Consider the following 13,760-nt stretch of genomic DNA (forward strand, 5'->3'; position numbering starts at 1 on the left):
CCCAGCTACTAACTTGCATCCTGGTGTTTCCCAGGAAGAGCAAGATATCAATGCGTGCGTGCGTACCATCCTTTGGAAGGAAGTTAAACGGGGTGTCCTTTCTGTCAGCATTAGTTAGTGGATGTTAACGATCCCACTGTGTCTTTCATGTGGATGAGGTGAGCTATCGCCGGCACCCTAAACAAATTCCAAATTCCTGCCCTAACCTGGAGGGGGTACTGCATCAGCGGCAAAGCTGCACCCCTAGCAAATAATGCTACCTGCAGCCATATGCCGAGTACGAAAGAAGAAGTTCCCAATGCCATTCAAGGATACTCAGTGGAAGTTTAGACAAGGCAACTCTGGTTTTGAAAGATGCCAGTTGTATTATTGATATTGTATATTCTACTAACTGCAGACCCTACACCTGGACTGGTTGATCATGAATTTGGTGATCTTTACTAATAAGCTTCAGACAGGAAACCTTTTACCACCCTTACTCGACCGATCATCCATTGCTTGCTCTCGTGACATCGAATGGTACAACAACCATTCAAATAAGTCAAGTCAGTTGAAAGCTGTATTTCTTATTTGTGCATGTCACTCTCACTGCCATCATTAAGAACAGCTGTTCAGCAAATATTCTACGGTTGTAGAGGCTCATAACTAGGAACTTTTTGCCACGATCTTACTCAGCTTGTTGATGGCCGAACCCTGAACCGTGGAAACTTGTCTTGAACCAATTTTGGCAGATGTCTAATTTGGTGTGTATGATACCCATCTATAGTTTACACATACATGATACAGAGATGGTGGACCTTGAACACCACCCCCAACTTCAGATGTCTCGTACATCCTCCTTCCCTCCCACTCAATCCTATAACTTCCCTTCTCATTTTTTTCTACCCTCCTCAACTTTCCTGCTTTCTCTTTTCTCCCCCATCCTCTTTCCATCCCCTCTTTTTCTTCCATTTATTCATCTAAATGTACCTTGTTCCACTGCTCCTGCATATGTACTATGTAGATAGTCCCATATGCTGCGCAGTGTTTGATTACTAAATGCCGTCATAATCTTAGTTATATAGCAACTTGATGGTATGTCGGTAAAGAAAATGCTTTTGGATCAGACAGGCTGCTTGTCCTCAATGACAAAAAAAAAATTGTTATTCTTGTTTGCTTTGCTACTCCTGAGCCAATAAACCTTCCTTGTTTTACACATTGAGCCACTTTTAATGGTATGATAACACTTCCCCATGAGATGAGCCAAACCACAGCTCCGTTGTTTTGTCGAGATAACACGTGTATATCTGGAAGAAGACATGACATTTGTGATGATAGTTTTTGAAATCTGGAACCCAGAAGTGGTTGCTTATCTGTGGGACTTCATGTTTGTGCAGGTACCACCCATACACAGCCCTTTGGTTATGAAGGATGGTTATGAGGACGTGGAGAAGGTGGCAGAGCAAACAAAGGAACAGAGGCAAACCAAAGAAGAAGAGGAAGAGACGGAGGAAAAACTCAGTGATAGTCTGAAGGTGCGATGAGGCCGATAACATACCTTGTGTTTACTGGGAAGTTCATGTAACTCCTTTAAGGCCCGGTCACACCTTGACGTTTTAGCCAACGTATGCCGATTTTTGAATTTTTTTTCTAAAACGCTGGCAAACGTTGAATACGTTATGGGTAAGTTTTGATAACATTAAGAGCACGCTGGCATACGTCGTAGTACGTTGCCATAAGTCGTTGTACGTTGGCTTTAAACGTACTTTTCGGTTGTCCTCAAATTTTTTCATGCTTGAAATTTCACGACGTATGCCGGCGTATGACTCACACGTTCCGCTACGCTGGCCACAAGTTGTAGGCACGGTCTGCGATCGTTGACAGACGTCAACACATGCTACTTGTAAGTTAATCATAAGTTGAGACACGCCGAGGTAATGTTTAGCGTACCCGAAACTTATTTCTAACCTATGATTAATGTGTTGTTGGCACGTTACGCGATCGTTGCCACACGTCGACAGACGTTACTTTTAAGTTACTCATAGGCTGAAAGACGTCGGTATAATGGATCGTCCTTGCGTCAGCGTCCACGGCCACGGCCAGGACACTTATTTGCAGCATTCTTCAAACTTTTCTTCGGCATGACGAGGATGTTCACACTTCGATGTCTAGCTTGGCTACGATTCCAATTGTCTATCGGCAGCGTCTATTTAAAATAGTCGAGTTTGAGCGTTTTAACACGTTCAGAAGAAACGCTTCAAATTTCCAAACCCCAGAGTCAAAAAAAAAAATAAAAAAAAATAAAAAAAAACAAAGGCGAGTGACAGCAATTTAAATCGTTCATTGTAAACAATGAAACTAGCTGAGTGGTACCATTTCAAAGTCGTTGAGTGTAAAAAAAATCCAATTGTTGAGCGCAAGCGTCTACTTTCAATAGTGGAGATGCAGCCATTTAAATCGTTGAGTGGCAGCCTATGAACCTACCCGTGGACACGCGGACGCAAGGACGATCCATCATAACCCACACCCTCCCCCTCACACCCACCTACTACTGCCAACATGAACAAACTACTACTAATACTCATACTAACACTGATACTGATACTGATACTGTTACTGCTGACATGGACATCGACTCAAAAAGGACTTGAAAACACTGTTGGGTTCCCCTTTTATGAACACCATTTTTATATACCAATTCCCAAAACCGCTGGGAACACGTCTTTATATGGCAGTTGTAAGCGAGAAACACATTCATTATTTTTTTTTTTTTGTCGACCGGAAGACGTCATGGAATACGTCTACATACGTCGATGTGTGTTGGGACTACGTAAAGAATTGGTTCAAAGCACGTCAAACATAAGTTAGAAATAAGTTTCGCGTAAAAAAGACATTACCGCGACGTGTTTCGACTTATGAGTAGCTTATAAGTAGCCTTTGTGGACGTGTGTAAGCGTCCACATATCGTGTGTAAAACTTATCCCCATCGCATGCGGAACGTGTGTCATACGCCGAGTACGTCCTAAAATTTTGAACATGTTCAAAATTTTACGACGTACTCTACTTACTACGACTTATGATAGCGTATTTAGCGTTGTACTCACGTATACCAAACTTACCCATACCGTATTTGACGTGCCCCAACGTTTTAGACACACTTTTTGTTACGTCGGCATACGCTGGCAAGATCGCCAAGGTGTGACCGCGATTTTGACCCTTCCATTTCTACGGCAGTTATGATTCGAATCGTTGTGCGTCAGCCTTTTAATAGGCTACGTCACGACATCGTCGGCGATGCGTGCAACGCGCTATGCCTGAGTTAGACTATCGTTGGGCATCGGTTGTGTAGGCCGACAACAGGTTCAGCATTCGTTGGTATAAGTTATCTATAACACAACGAAACGTTCTGTGTAGTTACCAATGCGTTACACATAAGACCAAGTCGCTATGAATATGTCCGAATCTTTAAAAAAAAACATCAAAAGTTCAACGTAAGCCAGCGTTTTACATAAATTTTAACACGTTGCCATTGCTGGCTAAACCGTCAAGGTGTGACCGGGCCTTTAGTTGCTGAACCAGGTATCGATGGAAGCAAACTCTGTTACATTAGCAAATGGCAGAACCTGAGGTCGACATCATTATTTTATTCACATGTACTGTGCCGTAGTAACAGCCTGACAAAGAAGGAAGCTTATGTTTTCATAATCATAATTTATGGGACAGCAAAGTCAGCAAACCACCACAAAACTGCAACCAACTACCCCCAAGCCCTCCCAAACATATTTACACTGTATGTACATTGTACATGCAAAGGAGGGCAATCCCAAAAAGTTATGTTGTCACAATTGCATGAAAGAGACACTGCAGTACCATTGCCAAATTTTATTGACGTCATTATTCTGCATTGTAATCTCCATCTTCTTTAGAGCACTTCATCAAGTGGTCAACCAAGTGGAACTATTTGATCCGAGTACAGAAGCTTTCTTCTGAAGCCTCCATCATCCAATGGATCTGGCTGTATTAAGTGGCTAATCTTTAGTAGATGCAAAATGCCTTCATTCGGTCTTCATAAAAACCCAGCTGTGACCTACAGGTGTGAATTACTGAAACCCGAGACTCCTCTCGTCCTCTCAATAAAGTACACCCCACCTACAGGCATTATTAACTGAAGGTTGACGAAGGTAGGCCAACCACCTTGGGAATCGAAGTAAAACTGACATTTCTGGCATCGATCCTGCATTGGAGCAAGAGAGGTGCATTCGTCGAACCATTAGTCCTGCTCTCTCACGCGAACAAAGGGATAACGCCCAAAATGTCAGCCAGCCTTACTTTGTTTCCTATGGTGGTTGGCATACCTTTGTCAACTCTCAGTTCATAAAAACTCTTGTTGGAACTGCCTGCGAATGCAAACTGACATGAGCCTTGCCAAAGTCCCATATTCCTCTCCACCCCACCCACACTCATAGATCTTTCCAGATATCTCTGAAAAGACCTGTCGGAGCATTTTATATTCCTCCTGGTCGAATGGAGCATATTCAATGCTACGTAACCTCGATTAGTGGGGCAACTTAGCTAAATATAGCATAACAATTGTGCATTTTGTGAGGAAAGCACCAAATTTGGCACACCGGTAGCCTATCATATTATGAACAGATTTGGATATTGGGCCATCTCAAATTCAGCCACTGATGGCTGTGGCAGCCATTTTCCACTGCCATCAAAAATTTTGAGATGGCCCAATATCCAAATCTGTTCATAATATGATAGGCTACCGGTGTGCCAAATTTGGTGCTTTCCTCACAAAATGCACAATTGTTATGCTGAGTTGCCCCACTAGATATCCTAAATGGTTGGGATGACTGACATTGGAGAGCACTTTGTCATTATTTTTTATCGTCTCTGTTGTTTGAGTGATATCATGAGCAAATGAATCTTGACAGTAAGTGTGGACTTGGCAAGTAAGGACACATTGTCATCGCGACGTTACTGTTAAAGGCCTTCTATCTAGGTCACTTTTACAGAACACTGAAAATTCACCTTGATGAATTTTGGCCACATATACACCAGAAATTCGTCAATCTCTGACAATCCATCATTGAATGTGGCCACACTTTGTTGAGTTGGGAAGGAGAGGAGAGGAACGGAAAAGGGGTTTGGGAGGAGAAAAAGAGAGTGTACAATGAGGAATTGATGAATCCACCATTTTTGCATATATATTATGTAGATATCTACTAGAATAAATTAAAATATAGAAAGGGGCAACATGAAGAGTGACTACCTGTTACATGCTGCGTGTTGTGTGCCAGCATTCGGATTCACTGAGCAGCATTTCGAGCGATGATAGTTTATCTTCTACAGAGAGCTCTCCAGCTTCAAGGGACTGGGTGAGCATCATCTGTAACTTAAATCGATATTTGTCTCTTGTAATCAATTCTCACATTCCAACATAAACCTGAATGCAAACAACATTTAATCATCTTGAGTTTTTCTTGCAGGAATCTCTGGAGGACCTCAACCTGGAGTCTCCATACACTGTTACTAAATTGGCTGAACCAGACAGGCCACAGAAATTGCTGGAGGATGTTGAGCCAGAGCTTGGACGTGAATGCAGTGAAGAAAAAATGAGCAAATTATCAGCTTCTTGTGATTTCAGTGAATCATATGGTGAGAAAACGTGCGTCGATAATGTCGACAGTAAAAGTGCAGAACAGCAACCTAAGAGAACGTCTGATAGGAGAAGAATTACAGTTCGCTATATTGAGGAGATATCACCACTTGCTACAAAGGGTGAAGATAGTTATTGTGAGCAAGAAACGGAGAAAGAGATGTTGGCATTTGTGATTGGAGAAAATAGAGTTCAAGCAATGTCACATGATGAAGCGAGCAGACTGGTATCAGAAGATAACACTTTGACAAAGAACATGGCAGCACCTGCAGAAATGGGACAGGTTGAGGATGGTGATGGCGATCCCAAAGAGGAGTCAAAGCAGATTGTGGTATTCTTTGAGGAACCAATGGACATCCGACAAGCTTACAAACGACTCTCCACCATATTTGAAGACGGCGAGCTTGAGGAAGATTTCAGAAAGATGGAAAATGATGGGAACTCGTTTCAAAATGATGATTTTGTCAAAAGATTTGAGCAACAGAATGAGCTAACAATGAACCAGGAGGAGGTTTCATGTGTAGAAGATGCTAACTTTGTAACAGAGGAAGTTGTCGATGAAACGGAGGGCGGAGGTGTTAATTATGCTCTTAACGAGATGAGACTTCTTCAAGAAATGCAACCAGCATCACCAGACAGGAAAACCAGTGCAAAAGAAACATCATCAGAGCATCCCAGAACCTCCAATATGGAATCACAAAAGCAAGTACCACATTCAGGTGCAGAAGACCACAGTGGAAAGTCAAAGTTCAAGATTCGCTTCCCACGTAAGCAACTGGTTGCTCTGACCTCAGCCTTGCGCTCAGGTAGTCGTTCTGGTAAGAAGACCTTGGACCTTTTGGTGGAGGGATCTGGTGGTCATGGTCGACAAACCAAGGTTGTGCCACGAAGTCCATATGAAGATCAGATCAACCCACCTACTGTGGACAGTCAAAGAAGCACCAGCTTGAATGATGGTTCTGAGTTGCCCACAGAAAGTGGAAGTGAGATAGACGTAATGGCATCAGCAGAGGGTTGTCTTCATAATGAGACTTTTAGCACGTGCAGGAAAGGACTTGTCCTACCAGCAATGTCACAGCGAAGTGAAGATGAGGACCTCAAGGTTGGTTGGATTGTGATGAAAACTTTTAAAGTACAAATAATCTTGAGGGTAATAGTTAGTCAAACACACAATATAGTGTATTGCTATTTTGTTTCGAACGTTGCACGAACACAGATTTTACAACCTGTTATTTTTTGTTATATTTCCTGATGAGTGCATTGGAAATTAGAATGGCACTCGAGAGCGCAAACCTCTGCCAGGCTGAACAGCTTATGTTTTGTATCCTACTGATAGGCCGGATCCGCATCCGGACATTACCCAAAATGTAATCGGCTTGTTTTTGTCACATACCCAACTCATCCACACCAGCTTACAATTTTTGTCATAATACATCCACAGCTTTTTGAAATATTGTGCTATATATCGTTTTTGGCCCTATATCTCAATCGTGAAGAATCACTTTTAAAATTGCAGTATCCGGATCCATATCTTCACGAAAATCTATTCATTTAGTCTTTGGAACACACCCGTCTTGTCCACCAAATGTCGTCCAAATCCATCCATACGCTTTTGAGATATCCTGCTCACAGACAGACAGCAAGCAGACAAACAAACAGATAGGGGTGAAAACATAACCCCCATCCCCCTTCGGTGGTAGAAGTAAGAATCATGTTGTGTGGAATTTTCTCTTACCTTGCCAATTGAAGTTTTCAAATCTGAAAATGTGACACTCACACCAAATCCAAGGGCAAGACATGTTGCATTCACTCGTGGAATGTCTGAAATTATAGTTTGTAATATTCCACTCTATTTGAAAGGTTTTCTTGGTAACTCCGCCGCCAAGGGTGGGTGGAGGTTATGTTTTCACCTGTCTGTTTGGCTGTGAGCAGGATATCTACAAACGTTGTGGACAGATTCAGACAAAATTTGGTGGACAGGTTAGGGGTGCGAGAAGGACGAACTGGTTCGGTTTTGGTGAAGATCCAGATCCGACGACTAGAATTTTTAAAGTGATTGTTCGCCATTGATATATAAGGCCAAAAAGGATATATAGCACGATATTTCAAAAGTTGTTGACTGAATCGGTTGAAACTTGGTGGAGTTGGGTGTGTGACAAGGACGGAATGATTCAATTTTGGTAAAGATCGGGAACTGAGAATTAAATTTTTTTTAAAATGTGATCCTTCACCATTGAGAAATTGGGTCAAAAACTATATAATAGAGCAGCATGATATTTCAAAATTGTGGATGAGTAATAACAAAGCTTGGTGGATGAGTTGGGTCGGTATGCCTGGTGTTGGCTTAATGGTTAGGGTCGTGGGCTTGGGATCCTAGGGTCTTGAGCTCAAATCCTGCTTGATTGTTAAATGAATACCAGGTGGAGTTGACTCAGCCTGTCGTGCTTCTGAAGTCGGCAAAATGAGTACCAGCTTGCTGGGATGATTGAGCCATTCTCGTTTCCTCTGTCGGAGTGGCGACACGTCCAGGATTATGCCTAATACTGGAGACAGGAGACTGCTTAGGCAGCACCAATGCTCTGCACAGAGTATGGTCCCAATGGATTGGATGGATTGGGTAGGTGGCAGGAACAACGCATTTAGATTTTGGTTCATGTCCGGATCCAGATCCAGCCTATCAGTGGGAGACAGAATGTAAACTGTTGATCCTGGTGGAGGTATGCGCGCCACCGAATGCCATTCTTGTTTCAAGTATGTTCGGTAACCCTAACAGCTCGGTTTCTTGCTTAAAGTATGTTATCACATAAAATTATGGGCAAGATTATAATGATGGATTAAGGATATTCAAATTCTCCAGATTAATTTATTCAGACGTTTGTTTTGCTTTCCCCGGGAAAGAAAAATTACACAACCATCATACACATAGTTATGACAAAGGTACTTACTATTCGATCATTCAAAAACGATTGAGTCAATGTAATGCTCTCAATGGGAAGCCAGAGTGATGAAGGTGAAGATGTTTTGTTCGACCATTCATATATTCAACGCATTCAGACCAACATAGGACTCGAAGGTGTGCTCGTACGAGCATGTGCACATTTCACGTAGCTATGAATGTTTTAATTACAACTGAAGTAAGATGCAATTAACAAATCTTTGTCTTATTTTACGTCTGTGTCACGACAGAGCACTGATCACACCTTGTTTCATTCATCACCGCCAGTGGAACAGGTGAGGAAATGTCAGAATGGATATCAGATATAGACCGGGTCAAAGGCCCACTGCACATTTGGTCATCGTAATATGGCTAAGGTGAAAACGATTCTGATGTCTTAGGAGATAAAAATAGAGAATTTGTTTTTGTTCTGACAAAAGACTAATGTTTGAAAAGTCAGTCTTAATTCGAGTCACACTGCGGTAAACATCCCAACAACGTTTAGGAGATAAAATCCCAAGCTATGAGGAGCAGCTGAACGAGAGAGAGGACATTTTACATTATAGAAGGTGATTATGAGGGGACTTGATCGAGATGTTTAAGAAAATGAGGATAGAGGCAAATTAAGCGCAGAAGAGTTTTTCAGCAGAATGGACACTGACAGGACAAGGGGGTTGTGGTTTAAGAGTAAAGAAGGGGAGAGTTAGGACAGTAGTAAGGCAGGGGTCTTTCACTCAGAGAGGAGTGAATTTATGGAATGGTCTCCCTGTAAGGGTAGTGACAGTCGAGTCAGTGGATAGTTTTAAAATCGAGTTGGGATAGGTATCTCGAAATAATGGGGATGGGGGAGGAGTACAAAGATGTTGTCACAATTGCACAGACTTGATGGGCTTTATGGCCTCCTGCATTGAAGTCATTTGTATTCCCTTAGTCCTCTCTCTTTCAGCTTTAGACTATAGTCAATAGGGTGTCTTCATTAACATGTTTGGATGTTATGCTTCGCCAGAAATCGGACACCGACGGGTGTAAAGCCAACATCCCATATTACATTTGCTGAAAATGCTTCAATACTTGACACCATTGGCTATGTTGGATTGTCATTTTACGATTCATGAAGCTACTGTACATATGTGACATTTTACTTGCTTTCTGTCCCTTCTATAGAATGGTCAGTCATCTTCAAGTGATCCAGAGAGCGCCTCAACACAGGGCCACAAAGGCCTTCGAATGTTGCAAAATCTGACATCAAGCATGTGGAACACAGAGACGCGCAAACGGAAGGCCTGAAAGGACACGGTGGCACTTTGATCGTGGGACAAAACAGAATGAAAAATTACCGTGTCGAATATTGTAAGCAGTAAGGCAGAGTAGTCATCATGGAGTGTGGGGAAGGGAGGAGTGCTAAGATAGGATGGAAATTAGGAAAAGGTCTATTATATGGAAAGAAAGAAACATACAGATTAGAGTTGAGTATCAGTAAAGGACTTTGACAATGGACACTGAGTTACTGCAGATTCAGCACCTCCAGTGGGTAACTATAATGAGCAGGGGTATAACAGACTTTTAAAATAATACTTTGTTTTTTCCTGGCAAAGTAGCAACACTTGCCCTGAAGCAATGTATGTTACATGTTATGTTCCCGAAGGTGAATGGATCTGTTGAAACATGATTTTGTCATTTCTTGGTCATCATTATAAAACCACTTTTGGTTGGATGTGGTGAATGTATGAAATGGTCTCCCTGCAAGGATAGTGACAGGATGAACACTAGGTAGGCCTGCTATCTTCTGGGACATAGAGGAGCTATATCACAACGCAAACACTGTAACTTCATTTCTCGAAACATTGTGATGCTTGGGCCTTTGATAAGCCTTCGACAACAGCCACTGAAGTGATTGATGAGTTGATGAAAGGAAGAATATGTTTCATCAGAGTGCAAAGTAAACAAATCTTCATGTGATCATGGAGATGACAGCTACTACCTATGAGCTTTCTCTCCTATCATTAATCTTGCAAGGTCATATGCTACGTGCACACCTGTTCCTTTCTGTCCCACCATCTCCGTTAACCTCCCATATTCTGTCCTTTAGTTCTTCCATGAAACTAGACCTCTGTGAACAAAAATGTTGCTGCTGTTTTACATAGTAGTATCGATGATAAGTAGCTTTTGATGATAAGTAATACCATGTTTAGCCACTTCTTTCATCACTTTTTGTTTTTGTCATTTTCTTCTTGGTATGTTGTAGTTTGGAGAGTTATATTTGCAATGAATCGAATCAGAGCTTCGGGTTGTTTGTGTATATTCAAATACTTCCTCATGTGTTGAGACCTTCATCTTTGCAGAGAGTTCCATGATTTTGCCTCATTATTGAATATAATTGTGATGTACAGACAAGAGATTATGTTGCTTTTACATCTTTAATGATGGAGTTACAACGCTAATTACATTCTATCCTACCAGCTCTGTTATTTTGGTGTCACACTACACTATCCTGTTATATCTTGTTCTCTACGAAACCCTGTACAGTTGGAACACTGTGGTGTGGTCCGAAGTGATCCTCATTGGTGTGAAGTCACGTGCTAACCAGAAAACAAGGCAAATAAAGTGTAAAACCTGTTTCACATCGAAAACTGAGTCACATTGTCGGCAGAGAGAAACAATTCATCATCAGTATACATTTTGTTTAAATTCCCATGACTGCTCATTCTTGTGAACTGTACTTTGGAAGCATGACAAGTTGGCCAAACATTCCTTTTTCTTCTGAAAAATAATGGGAGACCTTCCTCTTGCAGTGACTGGAAAAATTCTGGTATACGGTTTATTTTATACCCTTAACCATTGTGCATTCTCAAGAAAACAAAGCATTGCAACATAAACTCCAAAATAACAATGACCGCTTCCAAATTCACTTGGACCAGGCTGTCTCCACATGCGATAAGTTATCTGTCATAAGGTGTGATGAAATGATGGATTATGTTAAAACTATTTATATTTTCCCAGAACTCTGGTCAACCGGTTTCAGCCCGAGGCAGCACAGAGCAGAACAGGTAAGACAGAATGACCGACCAGAGTATGACCACAGCATAAGTTGCCAAAAATCAGTCAATCAATTGTACAACATTGTCATAGCGTGCACACTCATTCAAGATGTCGTATCACACCACAATGATTCAGAATCAGGACAGAATGAGAACAGATTTTTGCCAAATGAAAGGAAACCATCGCAAAGGTGATGGAAAGCTCAATTGTTTTGAGCATGCTTGTAACATAGTTTTATTCAATCAAAAAATAGACCCGGAACTTCGTGAGATGCCAGCACTATCATGCTCGTCTTCTTGCTTCCGCGAAGAACTGGAGAGGCATTGCGAATTTTAAGAAGAATGTTTATAACTTTATGATTAAGAAAGTGGATCGAAGAAAGTGAACGCATTTGTTGATGGAGATTAGAAACTTCCCTGTACGTTTGCACACACGGCTTTATAGCATTACTTGTAAAGAAAAATGTTCAAGATGCAATGGGATCGTTTGTATATTTATGCTCAGCTGGCAAGGATTAAAGATTTATTTTTTTTTGAAAGCAATTGATTTCAGAAACAGAAAATGTCACTTTACCAGGATGCAATTTTAGTAAATAAACACTGTTTGTTTGTGCTTTGGTTTCAAGTAATTTGGGGAAGGTTGTGAACGTTTTTATAATCATCGTTTTAAAATCATTCATATCTTTAGGTTTGTTGAAATTGATTTGAGTTGGAAGGAATTGGTTTTGCCTCCTCTGCTTTAGAAAAAACAATAATTGGTGACGTTTTTCACTATTTAAAGCGTTGGTGTTGTAACTTTTGGGATATGCCAACAGGTTATTGTTAAAAAGTAGATTAAAAAAATTACAGGGAAAATATATCTTTTACATCAGCCTTCTGAGAATGCACGGTGTTGTCGCTTTTTTGTAACAGGTTGCTGTTTCATGTGACTTCCATCAAATCACAATGTTGGTTCCATTGCGTTGCATGAACTCAGCTTCAACCCCACAAACAGTTCCTGTAATTTATTTTTTTGTTTGCTTGGGGCGAGTTGGCTTTTTGTATGAACACTAAATATACTGAGTTTGACTGTAACTTTTCAATGAATAAACCAATTTTGCCAAGTTTTGTCATTTCCTTTTGCATTATCGTTCATATTCTTTCATGAGTCATGTATTGATTAGGCCCAGAATTTCATGCAACTGAACCGATTCCAGTGGATTGCCATGCAAATAAACAGTGTGTAGGTTAGTTTGATGATCCTTCGGAAGTGACACGGTGAGACTGTAAGATTTACTCGGGTTGAAACACATGTTCCATTTATTAGGCCATCTAATCAATTCCAGAGCAGCAGAGAGTGGGGCAGCTGGTATATTCCCATCAGTGGAATGGGGTTTCCATATAAGGTGTTTGTCTGTTTTGAACGTTTGTATTCTTCATTAATCGCTTTTGTGCATCTCAGTCTCAGAACATTTGGCCATAGTTACTATTATGACTTTTATTACAAAATAATGCCATGAAAGACGCAAGTTTGAGCCATATCCATTCATCAGTTGGGCTGGACAAGTTGTTATGGCAGGTGTTACATGTCAACTTTGAGGAACCAAAGTGAGTGCACTGGTAACCCAAAGGGTATCTTGGCAGAAAAGAAAGCGTCCAGCTGTTAGGGTTAGATAAATATATATATATATATATATATATATATATATATATATATATATATATATATATATATATATATATATATATATTGTTACGGTTGTGGAAATTCGCAATACACCATAAAGGGTCCTCAGGTGAGATATATCGATAAGTCCATGTGTAGTTAGCCCAAACCCGTTGTGTAGAGGGAATATGTGTGATCCATTCAGGCTGCGACGCTTTAGTTAGCCGTTTTTCTATTGCTGTCGTTATTTTGGTGCAATAACAACAACGAACATCGCCACAACCAACATCTCAACAATCACGCCATTCACTACACGACGCCAACAATCACGCCATTCACACCACGACGCCACCTTCCACAACTACGCTACCACCATCTTCGCCACTCGCCATTCAACGAGCACCGTGCGGTCACGATCTCCATGGGATGGATGAAAGGAGCGGAGTGGCAGCAGCAACAAGGGTGCGAAGGGGCATCTCCCGCCAAGATCTGCCCAAA

General features: G+C 41.2%; 1 protein-coding gene across 5 annotated transcripts in view; it reads left to right on the forward strand.

Moving 5' to 3' along the window:
• Nucleotides 1-12,720, forward strand: part of LOC147024177 (uncharacterized) — a 133,776-nt gene extending 121,056 nt beyond the window's left edge. For 4 of the 5 annotated variants that reach the window (XM_085883833.1, XM_085883832.1, XM_085883834.1 and 1 more), the window contains 5 exons: nucleotides 1,377-1,514; nucleotides 5,286-5,363; nucleotides 5,475-6,746; nucleotides 8,831-8,875; nucleotides 9,744-12,720. In XM_085883833.1, coding sequence (XP_085739959.1) covers nucleotides 1,377-1,514; nucleotides 5,286-5,363; nucleotides 5,475-6,746; nucleotides 8,831-8,875; nucleotides 9,744-9,866 — 1,656 coding nt within the window. In that variant the 3' untranslated portion in view covers nucleotides 9,867-12,720. The remainder of the gene's footprint in view (nucleotides 1-1,376; nucleotides 1,515-5,285; nucleotides 5,364-5,474; nucleotides 6,747-8,830; nucleotides 8,876-9,743) is intronic. The other variant, XM_085883835.1, reaches the window with a different exon arrangement.
• The last annotated feature ends 1,040 nt before the right edge of the window (nucleotides 12,721-13,760 follow it).

Source organism: Eptatretus burgeri, chromosome 6, assembly GCF_056783735.1.
Source record: "Eptatretus burgeri isolate ZD-2024b chromosome 6, Ebu_testis_v1, whole genome shotgun sequence".
Classification (NCBI taxonomy): Eukaryota; Metazoa; Chordata; class Myxini; order Myxiniformes; family Myxinidae; genus Eptatretus; species Eptatretus burgeri.